The sequence below is a fragment of the Tachyglossus aculeatus genome, chromosome 21 (assembly GCF_015852505.1).
Source record: "Tachyglossus aculeatus isolate mTacAcu1 chromosome 21, mTacAcu1.pri, whole genome shotgun sequence".
In the NCBI taxonomy this organism is placed as follows: domain Eukaryota; kingdom Metazoa; phylum Chordata; class Mammalia; order Monotremata; family Tachyglossidae; genus Tachyglossus; species Tachyglossus aculeatus.
Genome location: NC_052086.1, coordinates 25,127,958 through 25,144,196, shown reverse-complemented (window position 1 = coordinate 25,144,196; position 16,239 = coordinate 25,127,958). Strand labels below are relative to the sequence as shown.

The 16,239-nt window shown below is 49.0% G+C and overlaps 1 protein-coding gene across 2 annotated transcripts in view; it reads right to left on the bottom strand.

Moving 5' to 3' along the window:
- HIP1R (huntingtin interacting protein 1 related) overlaps positions 1-16,239 on the bottom strand; it is a 72,905-nt gene that overhangs the window by 22,144 nt on the left and 34,522 nt on the right. For both annotated transcript variants that reach the window (XM_038763308.1, XM_038763309.1), the window contains exons 2-7: positions 9,828-9,891; positions 8,032-8,174; positions 7,514-7,570; positions 6,382-6,462; positions 6,024-6,100; positions 5,588-5,649 (exon numbers count right to left, since the gene is read on the bottom strand). In XM_038763308.1, coding sequence (XP_038619236.1) covers positions 5,588-5,649; positions 6,024-6,100; positions 6,382-6,462; positions 7,514-7,570; positions 8,032-8,174; positions 9,828-9,891 — 484 coding nt within the window. The remainder of the gene's footprint in view (positions 1-5,587; positions 5,650-6,023; positions 6,101-6,381; positions 6,463-7,513; positions 7,571-8,031; positions 8,175-9,827; positions 9,892-16,239) is intronic.

The following is a 16,239-nucleotide window of genomic DNA, read 5'->3' as shown; positions in this document are numbered from 1 at the left end:
ATGTGCCAGGCATTGTACTAAGTGCTTCGGCGAATTCGAGCAAATCGGGTTGGACACAGTCCCTTTCCTACCTGGGGCTCAGAGTCTTATTTGCCATTTTACAAATGAGGTAACGAGGCACAGAGACGTGAGGTGCTTTTCCCAAGGTCACACAGCAGACAAGTGGCAGAGCAGGATTAGAACTCCGGACCTTCTGATTCCCAGGCCCGGGCTCTATCTACTGGGAGTGCTCCGCACACAGTAAGCGCTCAACAAGAGAAGCAGCCTGGCTTAGTGGAAAGAGCACGGGCTTGGGAGTCAGAGGTTGTGGATTCTAATCCTGGCTCTGCCACTTGTCTGCTGTGTGACTTTGGGCAAGTCACTTCACGTCTCTGTGCCTCAGTTACCGCATGTGTAAAATGGGGATTAAGAATGTGAACCCCACATGGGACACCCTGATTACCCTGTATCTACTCCAGCACTTCGCACATAGTAAGCGCTTAACGAATACCGTAATTATTCATTATTATTAAATACGATTGAATGGATGATTGAGAGAGAGGGTAGTGCATTTCCCCTCCTCTTCCTACACAGATAAACCCTTTGGTGGAGCTACTACTGAGTGATGAAGTAGCCAAAAGATGGTTAACAGGGGAAAGGAGGAGGAAGAGGAGGCAGCGGCAAAGTGAGCTTAAAACCATACACAATTTCATGTTGGATCAGACCAGTGGTCTATCCAGCCTAGTATTCGGTCTCTGACAGTGGCAACGACGATATTTAGAACCGTGTGGCTACCTCTCCCTCTTACGGTCCCATGAGGGAAAAGGAACTGTGCCTGACCTGATTGAATTGTATCTACCCCAGTGCCCAGTACAGAGTAAGCACTTAACAAATCCCACAATTATTGTTACCACGGTTTTCATCCACCTAAATAGGGAGCTAAGTACTGTAAAAGTAATTATGGCACTCGTTTGGCACTTACTACCTGCCATACATTGTACTAAGTGCAGGGGTAGATACCAGATAATCTGGATGGACTCAGCCCCTGACCCACATAGGGCTCACAGTCAAAGTAGGAGGGAGGATAATTCAATCCCCATTTTACGGATAAAGAAACTGAGGTCCAGAGAAGTGAAGTGGTTCGACATAGGTCACACAGCAGAAGAGTGGTGGAGTCTGAATTAGAATCCAGGTCCTCTGACTCCCAAGTCCAGGCTCTTTCCACCAAACCGTGCTGACATCCACAGCACTTCTTTGTATACACCTAACTCTATCTAGAGTAACCCATCATGGACCTCTTACTCACGAATTTATCCAAACCCTTATGGACCTTGTTGATATTTTCACTCAGCACAACTTCCCGTGTGACCACCATCAAGCATCAATGGTGTACCCTACCCCGACTGGGGGATTCAAAAAATGATCATTTCTATTTTGTAAACTTTAATCAGGACCTCACTGAGCCTCTTCCCTTCCAGTCTTAAATGTCTAATCATTTCAGTCTGTACTTAATCACGCCAGCTGTTCTTCGCTGTACCGTCGTCTCTGACTCAATTTTGCCCTTCCTGTTTTCCCATCTAGACGCTAAGCTCCTTGTAGGCAGGGACCGTGTCTATCAACTCTGTTGTATTGTGTACTCTCCCAAGTGCTTAGTACAGTTCTCTTCACACAGTAAGTGCTCAGTAAATACCACTAATTAATTGATATGTAGAAACCACCCCCTGCACGCAGTATTCTGGAAGTGGCCATTCCGGGCTTCTGATTTAGCTGGGAAACTTTGCCTTTGGTCTATTTTTTTCTCTCCTTCACAACACTATTTGGGATTTTGTAATATTTTTTGGCCTCAGATGGAGCGATTAGCCTCTGAATAACTGAGAATTGCTGGTACCAATTCGAGAAAAATCACTTTTACTTGGCCAGGACGTAAACTGAATGAAAAAAGATAGCATGATGCAGTGGATAGAGCAGTTAGATGGGAGCTGAGAGACCTGTATCTCAACCCCAGCTCTGCCCTTGACTTGCTGTGTAACATGAAGCGAGTCACTTACCCTTTCTGGGCCTCAATGAAATAGAGCCAATAATCTTTTAGCCTCCCTAGCCGGAAGGTAAGATCTAAGGATAAGAGAAGCTGAAATAAAAGCACTTTAGGCTCTTGGGAAGAAATCAGCTAAAAAAAAAAAAAAAATCACAGGACATTGGCTTTTATTATTAATAATATCATGAATATTGATGGTCGCAATTTGCTTCATAACAAAACTCAGCACTCTTTTCTACTCATTCAGCAACGATTACACTTTCTGGGCCAGTGGCTAATAGCAAAGCTGCTGAGGAATGTAATTTTTACCCCCAAAGAGAGCGGAAATGCAGGGGAAACAACTAGGCAAGAGCCAGGCTCTGCTCCTCTCCCGGGAATTCTCCTTATCAGGAGATCGATTTCCCGGTGACCTTGGAGCCCTTGCCAGGGGCTTGGGCACGTGGGCTGGCTGAACTCTCCTGGACCAAGCAGCACCCGGGCTTGGGAGGCACAGCAGTCCCGGGTTCTAATCCCAGCTCTGCTACCTGCCTGCTCTGTGAGTTTGGGAAAGTCACTTAACTTCTCTGGGCCTCCATTTCCTCATCTGTATAATGGGGATCGATTACCTGTATTCCCACCCCCTTTAGACTGGGACAGGGGACTGTCTTTAGCCTATTTTGTATCTACCCCAGCGTTGAACACAGTGCCCGGCTCATTGTAAACGCTTCAGTACCACAATTACTCAGGATGTGGCCGTGGGGCCTAGGACGGCTCTCGGCTCTCAGCCCGCTCAAGCAAGTCTGGGAAGTCAGTCTGTTTCTCAGCCCAATTCGGTCCCAAGAGACTTCTCCGGAGCAGCAGAGGAAGTGTACATGGGGTGAGGGGCCCCTAGCCAGACCAGCTGGCTTCTTTTATTGTTCTGGGCTCAAGGTTAAGCAAACCTAGATGAGTTAGGAATCTCAGCATCTTTCACTCTCCCAGTGTGGGGTCCAGGGCTGCCTCCTCTAAGACCTGGTTTGGGAAAGACCCAGTTCTTTCCCAGTTTGGATTCTATCTGAGCAGACTGGCAGGCCAGCAAAACCCTTGGGTCCTTTGGATCGGCCCTGGGGCTGACTGGACACTAGCCTTTTCCCACTTGTTGCCAGTTCTCCTAAAAGGAAAGTTCCTCCCACCTCCTTCTCCTCAAGGACGGGCCTGAGTCACTTGCAGGTGGCTTTGAAGTTTCCACCAAAAATAACCAGTCTCGAAGGGCTCCTTCTTCAGAGCTCTGTCCTACAATAGGCCAATCAATCGATCGGGGGTATTTATTGTGTGCTGAGCACTGTACTAAGCACTTGGGAGAGAAAAATACAACAGAGTTGGTAGACCCGTTCCCTGCTCACCAGGTGCTTACAGTCTAGAAGGGGAGGCAGACATTAATATAAACAAATAAATTACAGATACGTACTTAAGTTCTGCGGGGCTGAGGGTGGGTGAATATCAAATGCCCAAAGGGTACGGATCCAAACGTTTTGACGACTGACCCGCTTTTCCACTGGGGAAGGCGGAATGTTTATTTTAATGTCTGTTTCCCCTGCTGGATTGGAAGCTCCTTAAGGGCAGGGATCGTGTCTATTATCTCTATCGCTCTGTCCCAAGTACTTAGCCCGGTGCTTGGGTTTGACTGATTAATTGAAGGGGAAGGAAGGACCAACCTACTCTGAGCCCCGTCCCGCTGGTCCACCTGGAGGGGCTGGGAAGAGAGGACGTCTCTTTAAGGGAGGTCAAGCTGACTCTCCAATAGGAATCGGTGCTTGTTGCTCATATCTTGGCCGAGTTATCTCTCCGGTCGTTCATTCTCAGTCTCTTTTGCAGGCTCCTCCTCCCCCTCCCATCCCCTTACTGTGGGGGGTTCCCCAAGGTTCAGTGCTTGGTCCCCTTCTGTTCTCGATCTACACACACTCCCTTGGTGACCTCATTCGCTCCCACGGCTTCAACTATCATCTCTATGCTGATGACATACAGATGCTGCAGAGAAGCAGCATGGCTCAGTGGGAAAGAGCATGGGCTTTGGAGTCAGAGGTCATGGGTTCAAATCCCGGCTCCGCCAATTAGCTGTGTGACTTTGGGCAAGTCACTGAACTTCTCTGGGCCTCAGTTACCTCATCTGTAAAATGGGGATGAAGACTGTGAGCCCCCCGTGGGACAACCTGATCATCTTGCAACCTCCCCAGTGCTTAGAACAGTGCTTTGCACATAGTAAGCGCTTAATAAATGCCATCATTATTATTATTATTATCTACATCTCTGCCCCTGCTCTCTCCCCCTCTCTCCAGGCTCGCATCTCCTCCTGCCTTCAGGACATCTCCATCTGGATGTCTGCCCGCCACCTCAAACACAACATGTCCAAGACCGAACTCCTTGTCTTCTCTCCCAAACCCTGCCCTCTCCCTGACTTTTCCATCACTGTTGACGGCACTACCATCCTTCCCGTCTCACAAGCCTGCAAACTTGGTGTCATCCTCGACTCCGCTCTCTCATTCACCCCTCACATCCAAGCCGTCACCAAAACCTGCCGGTCTCAGCTCCGCAACATTGCCAAGATCCGCCCTTTCCTCTCCATCCAAACCGCTACCCTGCTCGTTCAAGCTCTCATCCTATCCCGTCTGGACTACTGCATCAGCCTTCTCTCTGATCTCCCATCCTCGTGTCTCTCCCCACTTCAATCCATACTTCATGCTGCTGCCCGGATTGTCTTTGTCCAGAAACGCTCTGGGCATGTTACTCCCCTTCTCAAAAATCTCCAGTGGCTTCCAATCTGCGCATCAGGCAGAAACTCCTCACCCTGGGCTTCAAGGCTGTCCATCCATCACCTCGCCCCCTCCTACCTCACCTTCCTTCTCTCCTTCTCCAGCCCAGCCCGCACCCTCCGCTCCTCTGCCGCTCATCTCCTCCCCGTTAGGCCTCGTTTTCGCCTGTCCCGCCGTCGACCTCCAGCCCACGTCCTCCCCCTGGCCTGGAATGCCCTCCCTCTGCCCATCCGCCAAGCTAGCTCTCTTCCTCCCTTCAAGGCCCTGCGGAGAGCTCACCTCCTCCAGGAGGCCTTCCCAGAGTGAGCCCCTTCCTTCCTCTCCCCCTCGTTCTCCTCTCCATCCCCATCTTACCTCCTTCCCTTCCCCACAGCACCTGTATATATGTATATATGTTTGTACATATTTATTACTCTATTTATTTATTTTACTTTTACATATCTATTCTATTTATTTTATTTTGTTAGTATGTTTGGTTCTGTTCTCTGTCTCCCCCTTTTAGACTGTGAGCCCACTGTTGGGTAGGGACTGTCTCTATATGTTGCCAACTTGTACTTCCCAAGCGCTTAGTACAGTGCTCTGCACACAGTAAGCGCTCAATAAATATGATTGATTGATTGATTGACTGATTCAACGGCTCCTCTGGCCTTGGAAAAGATGGTTGTGTTGGGTGAGATTTCTACAGGCTAAATGCACAGCCAGACTAGACTCACAGAAGCCAATCCGTCCCCTCGAAGAACGTGGTGAGCGTTACACACTCCCACCTCCCGAGTCCAGGAGCAGTCGGTACCTCTCTGATGCTCACCTGACTCGGAGAGTTTCAGTTCACAGTCCATGTAGTCGAACATCTCGACGGTGAGCTGGAAGCTACAGACCAAGAGAGGGACGCGGAGTGAGAGGGGAGGCCGTGACAGCCCGGGCCACCCCTGCACAGCCCAGTTCGGCTGCTGGGAAGGTCTGGAGGAAGAGCCCGACGGGGAGGGAGTCCCGGAAGCAGAGCTCCCCTGGATCCCGGGAGGAGGACGGAACCCCCCAGGATCCCCGCCTCCAAACTACCCACAGCTCCCACAGTCCACGCTTTCTGCTCCAGGAAGCCCCTGGGCTATGGGGCTCAGCTGCTGGTGCCCCCAGTCCCTTAAGGAGGTAGGCTGGTCTGCACCTCGGAGACCCTCACTCCGGGCTCTGAACAGCTCGGCCCCCTGGGTGTTCCACGGCAATACCGGTCCACTCAGGAAACTCACATGTTGTTGATATCCGTGCCAGCCGCCTTCTCCAGCACCTCATCCGTTACCTCCAGGCCTGGGGGGAATTGAGGATGCTGCGGAGAAAGTCGCCCACCCAACGTCGAGCCGTGACCAGGAGGACACCTCCCCTTTTCATATCCCGGGAGCTGGCCCTCCCACCCCCGCAGAACTAAGCTCGGTAAACCAGCTGGGGCCTCGGGCAGGCCGGGGAGGTCACTGAGAGCCCCGGGAGTGGCAGGGGAGCCCCCTGACAAAGGTGTGAAGATGTGGAGCCTCCTCTTTCAGGGGCAGCGGGAAGAACCAAGGTCTTAACTCTCCAGTGCTTCCAGTCCCAGGATTCTACAAAGGAAATTACCTTGAGGTGGAAGGTTATCTTGGTCAGCAGCAGCTTGGTATAAACATTCACCAACTGCCCATATCGGTCGTGCAAATGCCCCTGTGGAGAAGCCAGCAAGATAAGGAAAGCCAATCCCAACTTCCCCTCCCTCCGTTGCTCTGCCTTAAGGATTCCCAAAGGTCACTGCACTGACTGGCTCTTTAAATTGGGGACTCTGAGACGGAGGGCAGGGAAGCCCACCTCTCCTTTTTTTCTTGCTATCTGTTAAGCACCTACAACGTGCTAGGCACCATGCTAAATGCTGGGGTAGATGCAGGCTAATTAGGTTGGACAGAGTCCTGGTCCTATATGGGGTTCGCAGTCTTAATCCCCCACTTTACAGATGAGGTAACTGAGGCCCAGAGAAGAGAAGTGACTTGCCCAAGGACTTCCAGGCCCGTGCTCTTTCCACTAGGCCATACTGCTTCACATTCTTAATCATTCTCTTGGTTTCCCTCAGACTGCCCACCTGCAAATGGGGCTGAGGGCAGGTGGGGTCAACATCATCATCATCAATCGTATTTATTGAGCGCTTACTATGTGCAGAGCACTGTACTAAGCGCTTGGGAAGTACAAATTGGCAACATATAGAGACAGTCCCTACTCAACAGTGGGCTCACAGAGAGAGATTCCTTAGAACTGGGGGGGAAATCGACAGTACGGCACATTCCAACTTGGTGGGTTACAGGGTCTCTGTGGGCTGACGAGAGATTAGGGCCCTGTGGTCTTACTGCATCTAGAACTTCTCATTTCCAGGACTCAAAAAAGACCCTGCATTTGTGTCTTCTGAACATTCACTGATGCTTATCTCCTTTCTGCTCTCGTTCAGAATGATGGGGGTTTGGCAACTGCTCTTTTCCCATTTGAAAATAAAGCAAAAAAAAAAAAAAAAAAAACAATCCACACACGTCTGCCCTCAGTTTGGGCCTCTGATCAATCTGCTGCGGCGGGGCGGCAAGTTGAGAGTCCGTACGGCCCGAAAGCTTTGACCTCTGCTTTTCCTCCCAGTTCTTGTGCTCACTGAAAACACCTCAGGGAGCAAGAGCGATGGGCCACGGGCCTTAGCGTGGCCCTGAGAGGAGGAGTCGAAACACTGGTTCCCGACACTCACCCACAAGTCTCCGATTTCCCGGATATTGCTGCGATACCTCTGGCAATCATGGAGAACCTACAGCATAAAGGAGGTGGAAGAGGAGTGAAGATGTGCAGGGAGCACTGGCGTCGGGGAGGCGGTTATGGGAAAGGGAAGCTTCCTCTAAACTCTCCCTCTTCCACTGCCCTCTCAAACCCCAGCCCTGCCGGGATCAGTCGGAGCCTCCTTGGGGGACACCTTCGAGAGCCCCGTGGGGTCGAGCACAGAGGGGAGAGTGCCTCGATCCTCGGGGTGACCGTCTCCCCTTCCTGTTCTGCCGGCACCGAGAGCTCCTCGGCTTTTTAGCTGATACGTCAGGAGGGACCCCGAGGGCGAGGGGGCTCCTCAGGACTCAGAACGTCACGGGCCTCATCTAGGGTGAGGATGAAGGAGGAATGTCACCAACTTGTACTTCCCAAGCGCTTAGTACAGTGCTCTGCACACAGTAAGCGCTCAATAAATACGATTGAATGAATGAATGAATGAATGTCACTCACATTGGGATGCCCGTCCCGGAGCACTTTATGAAGGACATGGCAGAACTTCCAGCTGAGGATGGAGCTGCTGGGCAGGGGGAGGCCAATGGCGTACGACCAGAAGGTGAAGGCTCCTTTCTCGTGGTGGGTGCCCAGGATGATGCCTTCTGAGGAGTCAAGGCTAACAGGGGTGCCGGGGCAAGATCACGCTATGTGTGGGAAGGGTGACCCGCAGTAGCAGTGGGATGGGCTGTTGCTGTACACACATGCACACACACATACACACACACACACGTCCACTGGGGCCACTGATCGTTGCAGAACTCAAGGGTGATGAGAAATGTGTGAGCATCACACAGCTGATGCAGCTCCTTATACAGTCCCGCACCCCCTCCTGAACACCAACACCGTCCAGAAGTTACATCAGGCCTGGGACAGGCCTGGCACTGGTTACTGGTTGGGATAATAATAACAATAACAATAATAATAATAATAATAATGATAATAATAATAATGTTGGTACTTGTTAAGCGCTTACTATGTGCCAAGCACTGTTCTAAGTGCTGGGGGCGATTCAAGGTAATCAAGGTTGTCCCACATGGGGCTCACAGTCTTCATGGGAAGTAGCGTGGCTCAGTGGGAAAAGCCTGGGCTTTGGAGTCAGAGGTCACGGGTTCATATCCCAGCTCCGCCAATTGTCAGCTGTGTGACTTTGGGCAAGTCACTTCACTTCCCTGTGCCTCAGTTACCTCATCTGTAAAATGGGGATTAAGACTGTGAGCCCCCCATGGGACAATCTGATCACCTTGTTACCTCCCCAGCGCTTAGAACAGTGCTTTGCACATAGTAAGCGCTTAATAAATGCCATCATTATTATTATTATCCCCATTTTACAGATAAGAGAACTGAGGCCCAGAGAAGTGACTTGCCCAAAGTCACACAGCTGACAAGTGGCAGAGCCGGGATTAGAACCCATGACCTCTGACTCCCAAGCCCGGGCTCTTTCCACTGAGCCACGCTGCTTCTCTGTGCCCTGGGATTTTGATCTGTGATGGACTCTCAGACAAGGGGTGAGCGACGCTCAGTCAGGAACCTCTCTGAGCCTCAGTGACCTCATCTGGAAAATGGGGATGAAGCCTGTGAGCCCCCCCGTGGGACAACCTGATCACCCTGTAACCTCCTCAGCGCTTAGAACAGTGCTTGGCACGTAGTAAGCGCTTAATCAATGCCATCATTATTATTGAGTAAGCACTCAGTAAATATGATGAATGACCGAATGACCTCCTTCCCTTCCCCACAGCACCTGTATATATGTATATATGTTTGTACATATTTATTACTCTATTTATTTTACTTGTACATATCTATTCTATTTATTTTATTAGTATGTTTGGTTTTGTTCTCTGTCTCCCCCTTTTAGACTGTGAGCCCACTGTTGGGTAGGGACTGTCTCTATATGTTGCCAATTTGTACTTCCCAAGCGCTTAGTACAGTGCTCTGCACATAGTAAGCGCTCAATAAATACAATTGATGATGACGAGGATAGAGTCAGTATCTGGTCACGTCTCCTTTACGAGGGGAAACTTAACCAAGGACTGCCTTAGGAGAGGACCTCTTGACGCACTTTTGCTGAGCAACGCTGTATTCCCTCCTCCCCTCCCACAACCTCTTCCCGTCTTCCTTGTCTCTGACCCTCCTGCCTTCCCAGGAGGGAAATGTGGAGTGGAGTAGCAGTCACACGGAGGCCCTGCCCGTCCCGGGCTGTCCTCCCCAGGTGAGGTAGATAAGCGTGGCCCCTGAGCAGCTGGGAAGGATACGGCGGGCATGCTTTTCCTTTACGGGGGCCTCTTGGGCATTGATGGCCTTGCTGATGCTGATCGCCTGTACGGGAGGAAAAAGAAGCGGTGGTCAGCGCCCATGGCTCGTCCCTCTGCTCCCTCTAGGAACCATCTCTGAAGCGGGGAGGAGGAACGGAAACTGAAACGACCTCAAGACGCAAGGATTCTGCCTCAAAAGTTCAGATTCACCACTCTCCCCTGGCTCCACCCCATCAACACCCACTCCCTTCCCATCCATCCATCACAACAGAGCCAAGGTAGGAGGAGAAACAATGCAGGTGGAAAAGACGATCAATCAATGGTATTAATAATAAGTGATAGCAGTAATAATAGTGATAGTTGTTAATAATAGTGATAGTTGTAATAGTGATAGTAGTAGTAGTGTAGTAGTGATAGTGTAATAATAGTGATAGTTGTAATAGTGATAGTAGTAGTAGTGTAGTAGTGATAGTGTAATAATAGTGATAGTTGTTAAGCGCTTACTATGTGACAGGCACTGGGGTGGATACGAGCAAACTGGGTTGGACACTATCCCTGTCCCACATGGGGTTCACAGTCTCAATCCCCATTTTACAGATGAGGTACCTGAGGCCCAGAGCCACACAGCAGACAAGTGGCGGAGCTGGGATTCATTCATTCATTCAATCGTATTTATTGAGCGCTTACTGTGTGCAGAGCACCGTACTAAGCACTTGGGAAGTTGGCAACATATAGAGACGGTCCCTACCCAGCAACGGGCTCACAGTCTAGAAGGGGAAGACAGACAACAAAATAAAACATGTGGACAGGTGTCATCAGAATGAATAGAAGTAAAGCTAGATGCACATCATCAACAAAATAAATAGAATAGTAAATATGTACAAGTAAAATAGAGTAATAAATCTGTATACAAACATATATACAGGTGCTGTGGGGTGGGGAAGGAGGTAGGGCGGGGGGGGATGGGGAGGAGGAGAGGAAAAGGGGGGCTCAGTCTAGGATGGCTTCCTGGAGGAGGTGAGCTCTCAGTAAGGCTTTGAAGGGAGGAAGAGAGCTAGCTTGGTGGATGTGTGGAGGGAGGGCATTCCAGGCCTGGGGGAGGATGTGGGCCGGGGGTCGACGGCGGGACAAGCGAGAACGAGGTACAGTGAGGAGGTTAGCAGTGGCAGAGGAGTGGAGGGTGCGGGCTGGGCTGGAGAAGGAGAGAAGGGAGGTGAGGTAGGAGGGGGCGAGGGGATGGACAGCCTTGAAGCCGAGAGCGAGGAGTTTTTGCTTGATGTGTAGGTTGACTGGTAGCCACTGGAGATTTTTGAGGAGGGGAGTAACATGCCCAGAGCGTTTCTGCACAAAGAAAGGGATTAGAACCCATGACCTTCTGACTCCTAGGCCTGTGCTATATCCACTACGCCAGGCTGCTTCTATTACGCACCTACTACGTTCAGTACATTGTACTAAGTGCTTGGGAAAGTACAATACAATAGAGTTTGTAGACAGGATCCCTACCCACAAGGAGCTCAGAGGCTAGAGGGGGAGACAGACATTAAAATAAATTACAGATCAATTAATCAATGGTATCAATTGAGCCTTTACAGCGTGCTTGAGAGAGTACAATACAGTAGATCTGGTAGAAACGGTCCCTGCCTACAAGGAGATACCCTCATTGTGAGCAAGCCAACTATCCCTAGCCAGTGGCTGAAATGCTGAGGAAAGAAGGCAGCCCCCAGCAGTAGGCTACCAAAATACCTTGGCTCTTTAGGTGACGGTACCCCCCTCGTCCCCCTCTCCATCCCCCCCATCTTACCTCCTTCCCTTCCCCACAGCACCTGTATATATGTATATGTGTTTGTACATATTTATTACTCTATTTATTTATTTTACTTGTACATATCCATTCTATTTATTTTATTTTGTTAGTACGTTTGGTTTTGTTCTCCGTCTCCCCCTTTTAGACTGTGAGCCCACTGTTGGGCAGGGACTGTCTCTATACGTTGCCAATTTGTACTTCCCAAGCGCTTAGTGCAGTGCTCTGCACACTGTAAGCACTCAATAAATACGATTGATGATGATGGTTAGAAAGGAAAGTCAGGAGCAATCCATCAGTCGACTGCATTTAGTCAGCACTGTGTGCAAAGCGCTGTACTGCAGGCTTGGGAGAGCGCGCTATAACAGAGTTGGTGGACACGTTCCCTGCCCGTAACGAGCTTATAGTCTAGCGGACGCTAGTTTCTGCAGCAGGAGAAGGCACGGCGGTGTCCGCTATGCAGGGAGCCGGGGGCCAGGAACCCACGGAAGGAAGGTCGTCCTCCTGGAATCCAAGAAGGAGTCGGAAGCACGTGCGCAATGCCTTGACTGAGTCGCGCTAATGGTCGTCATCGTCAATCGTATTTATTGAGCGCTTACTATGTGCAGAGCACTGTACTAAGCGCTTGGGAAGTACAAATCGGCAACATATAGAGACAGTCCCTACCCAACCGTGGGCTCACAGTCTAAAAGGGGGAGACAGAGAACAAAACCTAATGGTCCTTCTGGCCCAGAATTCTGCCTGGGAAAGCAGCAATGGGATGCTTGGAGAATACGGGAGATTCATTCATTCAATCGTATTTATTGAGCGCTTACTGTGTGCAGAGCACTGTACTAAGCGCTTGGAAAGTACAATTTGACAGCAGATAGAGACACGCCTTACCCAACAATGGGCTCACAGTCTAGAAGGGGGAGACAGAAAACAAAACAAAACAGGTAGACAGGTGTCAATTCATTCATTCATTCAATTGTATTTATTGAGCGCTTACTGTGTGCAGAGCACTGTACTAAGCTCTTGGGAAGTACGAGTCAGCAACATATAGAGATGGTCCCTACCCAACAGTGGGCTCACATGGCTCACTGCTCTGACACTCCCTCTAATATTTAAGGATATCCTAGCTAGTATTCCCTAACTCAGCTTCCCTTTTCTCTAAATTTACCTTTATTTACCTATTAGGGCATTCTTGCCCTTCTCTGTACCTTCTTCCACTTTATCAACATCAATCGCATTTATTGAGCGCTTACTATGTGCAGAGCACTGTACTAAGCGCTTGGGAAGTACAAATTGGCAACATATAGAGACAGTCCCTACCCAACAGTGGGCTCACAGTCTAAGAGGGGGAGACAGAGAACAAAACCAAACATACTAACAAAATAAAATAAATAGAATAGATATGTACAAGTAAAATAAATAAATAGAGTAATAAATATGTACAAGCATAAGCTCCTCGAGGCCAGGGATCATGTCTACTTCTCTAGTAGTGAGTCCTAGTGGAAAGACTACAGGCCCAAGAGAAAGAGGACCTGGGTTCCAATCTCCGCTCCACCACTTGCTGTGAGCGCGTTATAAGGTAGGGACCGTCTCTATATTCATTCATTCATTCAATCTTATTTATTGAGCGCTTACTGTGTGCAGAGCACTGTACTAAGTACTTGAGAAGTACAAGTTGGCAACATATAGAGACGGTCCCTCCCCAAAATCGGGCTCACAGTCTGGAAGGTATGTTGCCAACTTGTACTTCCCAAGTACTTAGTACAGTGCTCTGCACACAGTAAGCGCTCAATAAATACAATTGAATGAATGAATGAATGATGTGTTACCTTGGACAAGTCCCATTGCTCCGTGCCTTGGTTTGCTCACCTGTAAAATGAGGTTCAATATTTGTTCTCCCTCCTTTGACTGGGAGAACTTGAGGGACAGGAACTGTGACTAAAGTGATTGGCTTGTATCTATCCCAATGCTTTGTAGGTTATTGGCACATAGTAAGCACCAAATACCACAATTGTCGTCATTCTTCTTATTGTACTCTCCCAAGAGCTTAGTGCTGTGCTCTGCACACAAAAGTGCTCAGAAATGATCAATGATTAACAGACTTCTCCAGCTCTGTTCAGGGTTCACTCTAAGGGGCTATTCATTCATCCAATCGCATTTACTGAGCGCTTACTGTGTGCAGAGCACTGTACTAAGCGCTTGGGAAGTACAAACTGGCAACATATAGAGACAGTACCTACACAACAGCGGGCTCACAGTCTAGAAAGGGGAGACAGACAACAAAACAAAACATATTAACAAAATAAAATAAAAAGAATAAATCTGTACAAGTAAAATAGAGTATTAAATAGGTACAAACATATAAACATAGTGACTTCAATATAAATAGCACACCCCTCTAAATGTTTATCACAACCAAAAATTTGGTAACCCAGTTTATCATCACCCACTCCTGGCTCCGGGCTGAGAGCTCCAGAGAGCTGCGAGGCCGGCAGCCCAGGGAATATTTATCTGTTTATTTTATTTTGTTAGTATGTTTGGTTTTGTTCTCTGTCTCCCCCTTTTAGACTGTGAGTCCACTGTTGGGTAGGGACTGTCTCTATATGTTGCCAATTTGTACTACCCAAGCGCTTAGTACAGTGCTCTGCACATAGTAAGCGCTCAATAAATACGATTGATGATGATGATGATCTCCCCTCTTCCAGCTCCAACCCCACAGTAACCAGTCAATCAATCGTATTTATTGAGCGCTTACTGTGTGCAGAGCACTGTACTAAGCGCTTGGGAAGTCCAAGTTGGCAACATATAGAGACAGTCCCTACCCAACAGCGGGCTCACAGTCTAAAAGGGGGAGACAGAGAACAAAACCAAACATACTCCCGAACACTCTGAAATAGGGAGGGGACGATCCAAGCCCCCCGGGATTCAGTTTGGCTGCCTCTCCAGCCCAGGAATGTCAGGCAATCCTAATGATGGCATTTATTAAGCGCTTACTATGTGCAAAGCACTGTTCTAAGCGCTGGGGAGGTTACCAGGTGATCAGGTTGTCCCACGTGGGGCTCACAGTCTTCAACCCCATTTTACAGATGAGGTAACTGAGGCACAGAGAAGTGAAGTGACTGGCCCAAAGTCACACAGCTGACAATTGGCAGAGCTGGGATTTGAACCCATGACCTCTGACTCCAAAGCCCGAGCTCTTTCCACGGAGCCACGCTGCTCCTCAGCGTAGGTTTCCTACCAAACCAAGGACCAAGATGCCCCATTTCTTTTGGTTCAGGCCCCCCGACAGGGCTGCAAAACCCAATACACCTTAGTACAGTGCTCTGCACGCAGTCAGTCCTCCTTAAATACCATTGATGATGACTCATTCATTCATTCAATCGTATTTATTGAGCGCTTACTGTGTGCAGAGCACTGGACTAAGCGCTTGGGAAATACAAGTTGGCGACATATAGAGACGGTCCCGACCCAACAACGGGCTCACAGTCTAAAAGGGGGAGACGGGCAACAAAAGAAAACAAGCGGATGACAGGTGTCAAAACCGTCAGAATAAACAGAATTATAGCTCTATGAACATCATTAATAAAATACAGTAGTAAATATGTACAAGTAAAATAAAGTAATAAATACGTACAAGTGCTGCGGAGAGGGGAAAGGGGTAAGGTGGGGGGGGTGATGGGGAGGGGAGGAGGAGAGAAAACAGGGGGCTAAGTCTGGGAAGGCCTCATGATGATGCGGTGAGCCTCGGCTTTGAAGGAGGAAACGCTTTGAGGTTACCTTACTTGAGGCTCAGGGACAGATCAATCGATTGTATTTATTTACCTCTTACTGTGTGCAAAGCACAGTACTAAGCGCTTGGGAGAGTACGACATAAGAGAGTTAGTGGACATGTTCTCTGTCCACAGCAAGCTTATAGTTTAGAGGGATGATGCCTCTTTGCCAGTAGAACCAAGACCACCAGGGAAAAGCCTCCCGGGGCCACCAGAGAGAATCAATCAATCAATCAAAGGTATTTATTGAGCGCTATGTGCAGAGCATTGTACTGAGCACAATAAAACAGAACAACAGAATTAGCAGACACGTTCCCCGCCGTTGCCAACTTGTACTTCCCAAGCGCTTAGTACAGTGCTCTGCACACAGTAAGCGCTCAATAAATACGATTGAATGAATTTACAGTCCGGAGGGGGCGAGAAGAGCTGGGTTGGATCCAGTAATGCTGGCTAAGGCTCCTGGGGTGCGAACAACTTCATTCATTCATTCAGTCACAGCACATAGTAAGCGCTTAATAAATACCATCATTATTTACTGAGCTCTTACTGTGTGCAGAGCACTGTACCAAGCACTTGGAAAATACAATTCAGCAACGTATAGAGACAATCCCTACCCAACAACGGGCTCACAGTCTAGGAGGGGGGAAGGCAGACATCAAAACTAGTAAACAAGCATCAATAGCATCAATATAAATAGACTTATAGATACATACACATTTAAAAATTAATAGAATTCATTTAATCATATTTATTGAGCGCTTACTGTGTGCACAGCACTGTACTCAGCGCTTGGAAGTTCAAGTCGGCAACATATAGAGACGGTCCCTACCCAACAAAGGGCTCACAGTCT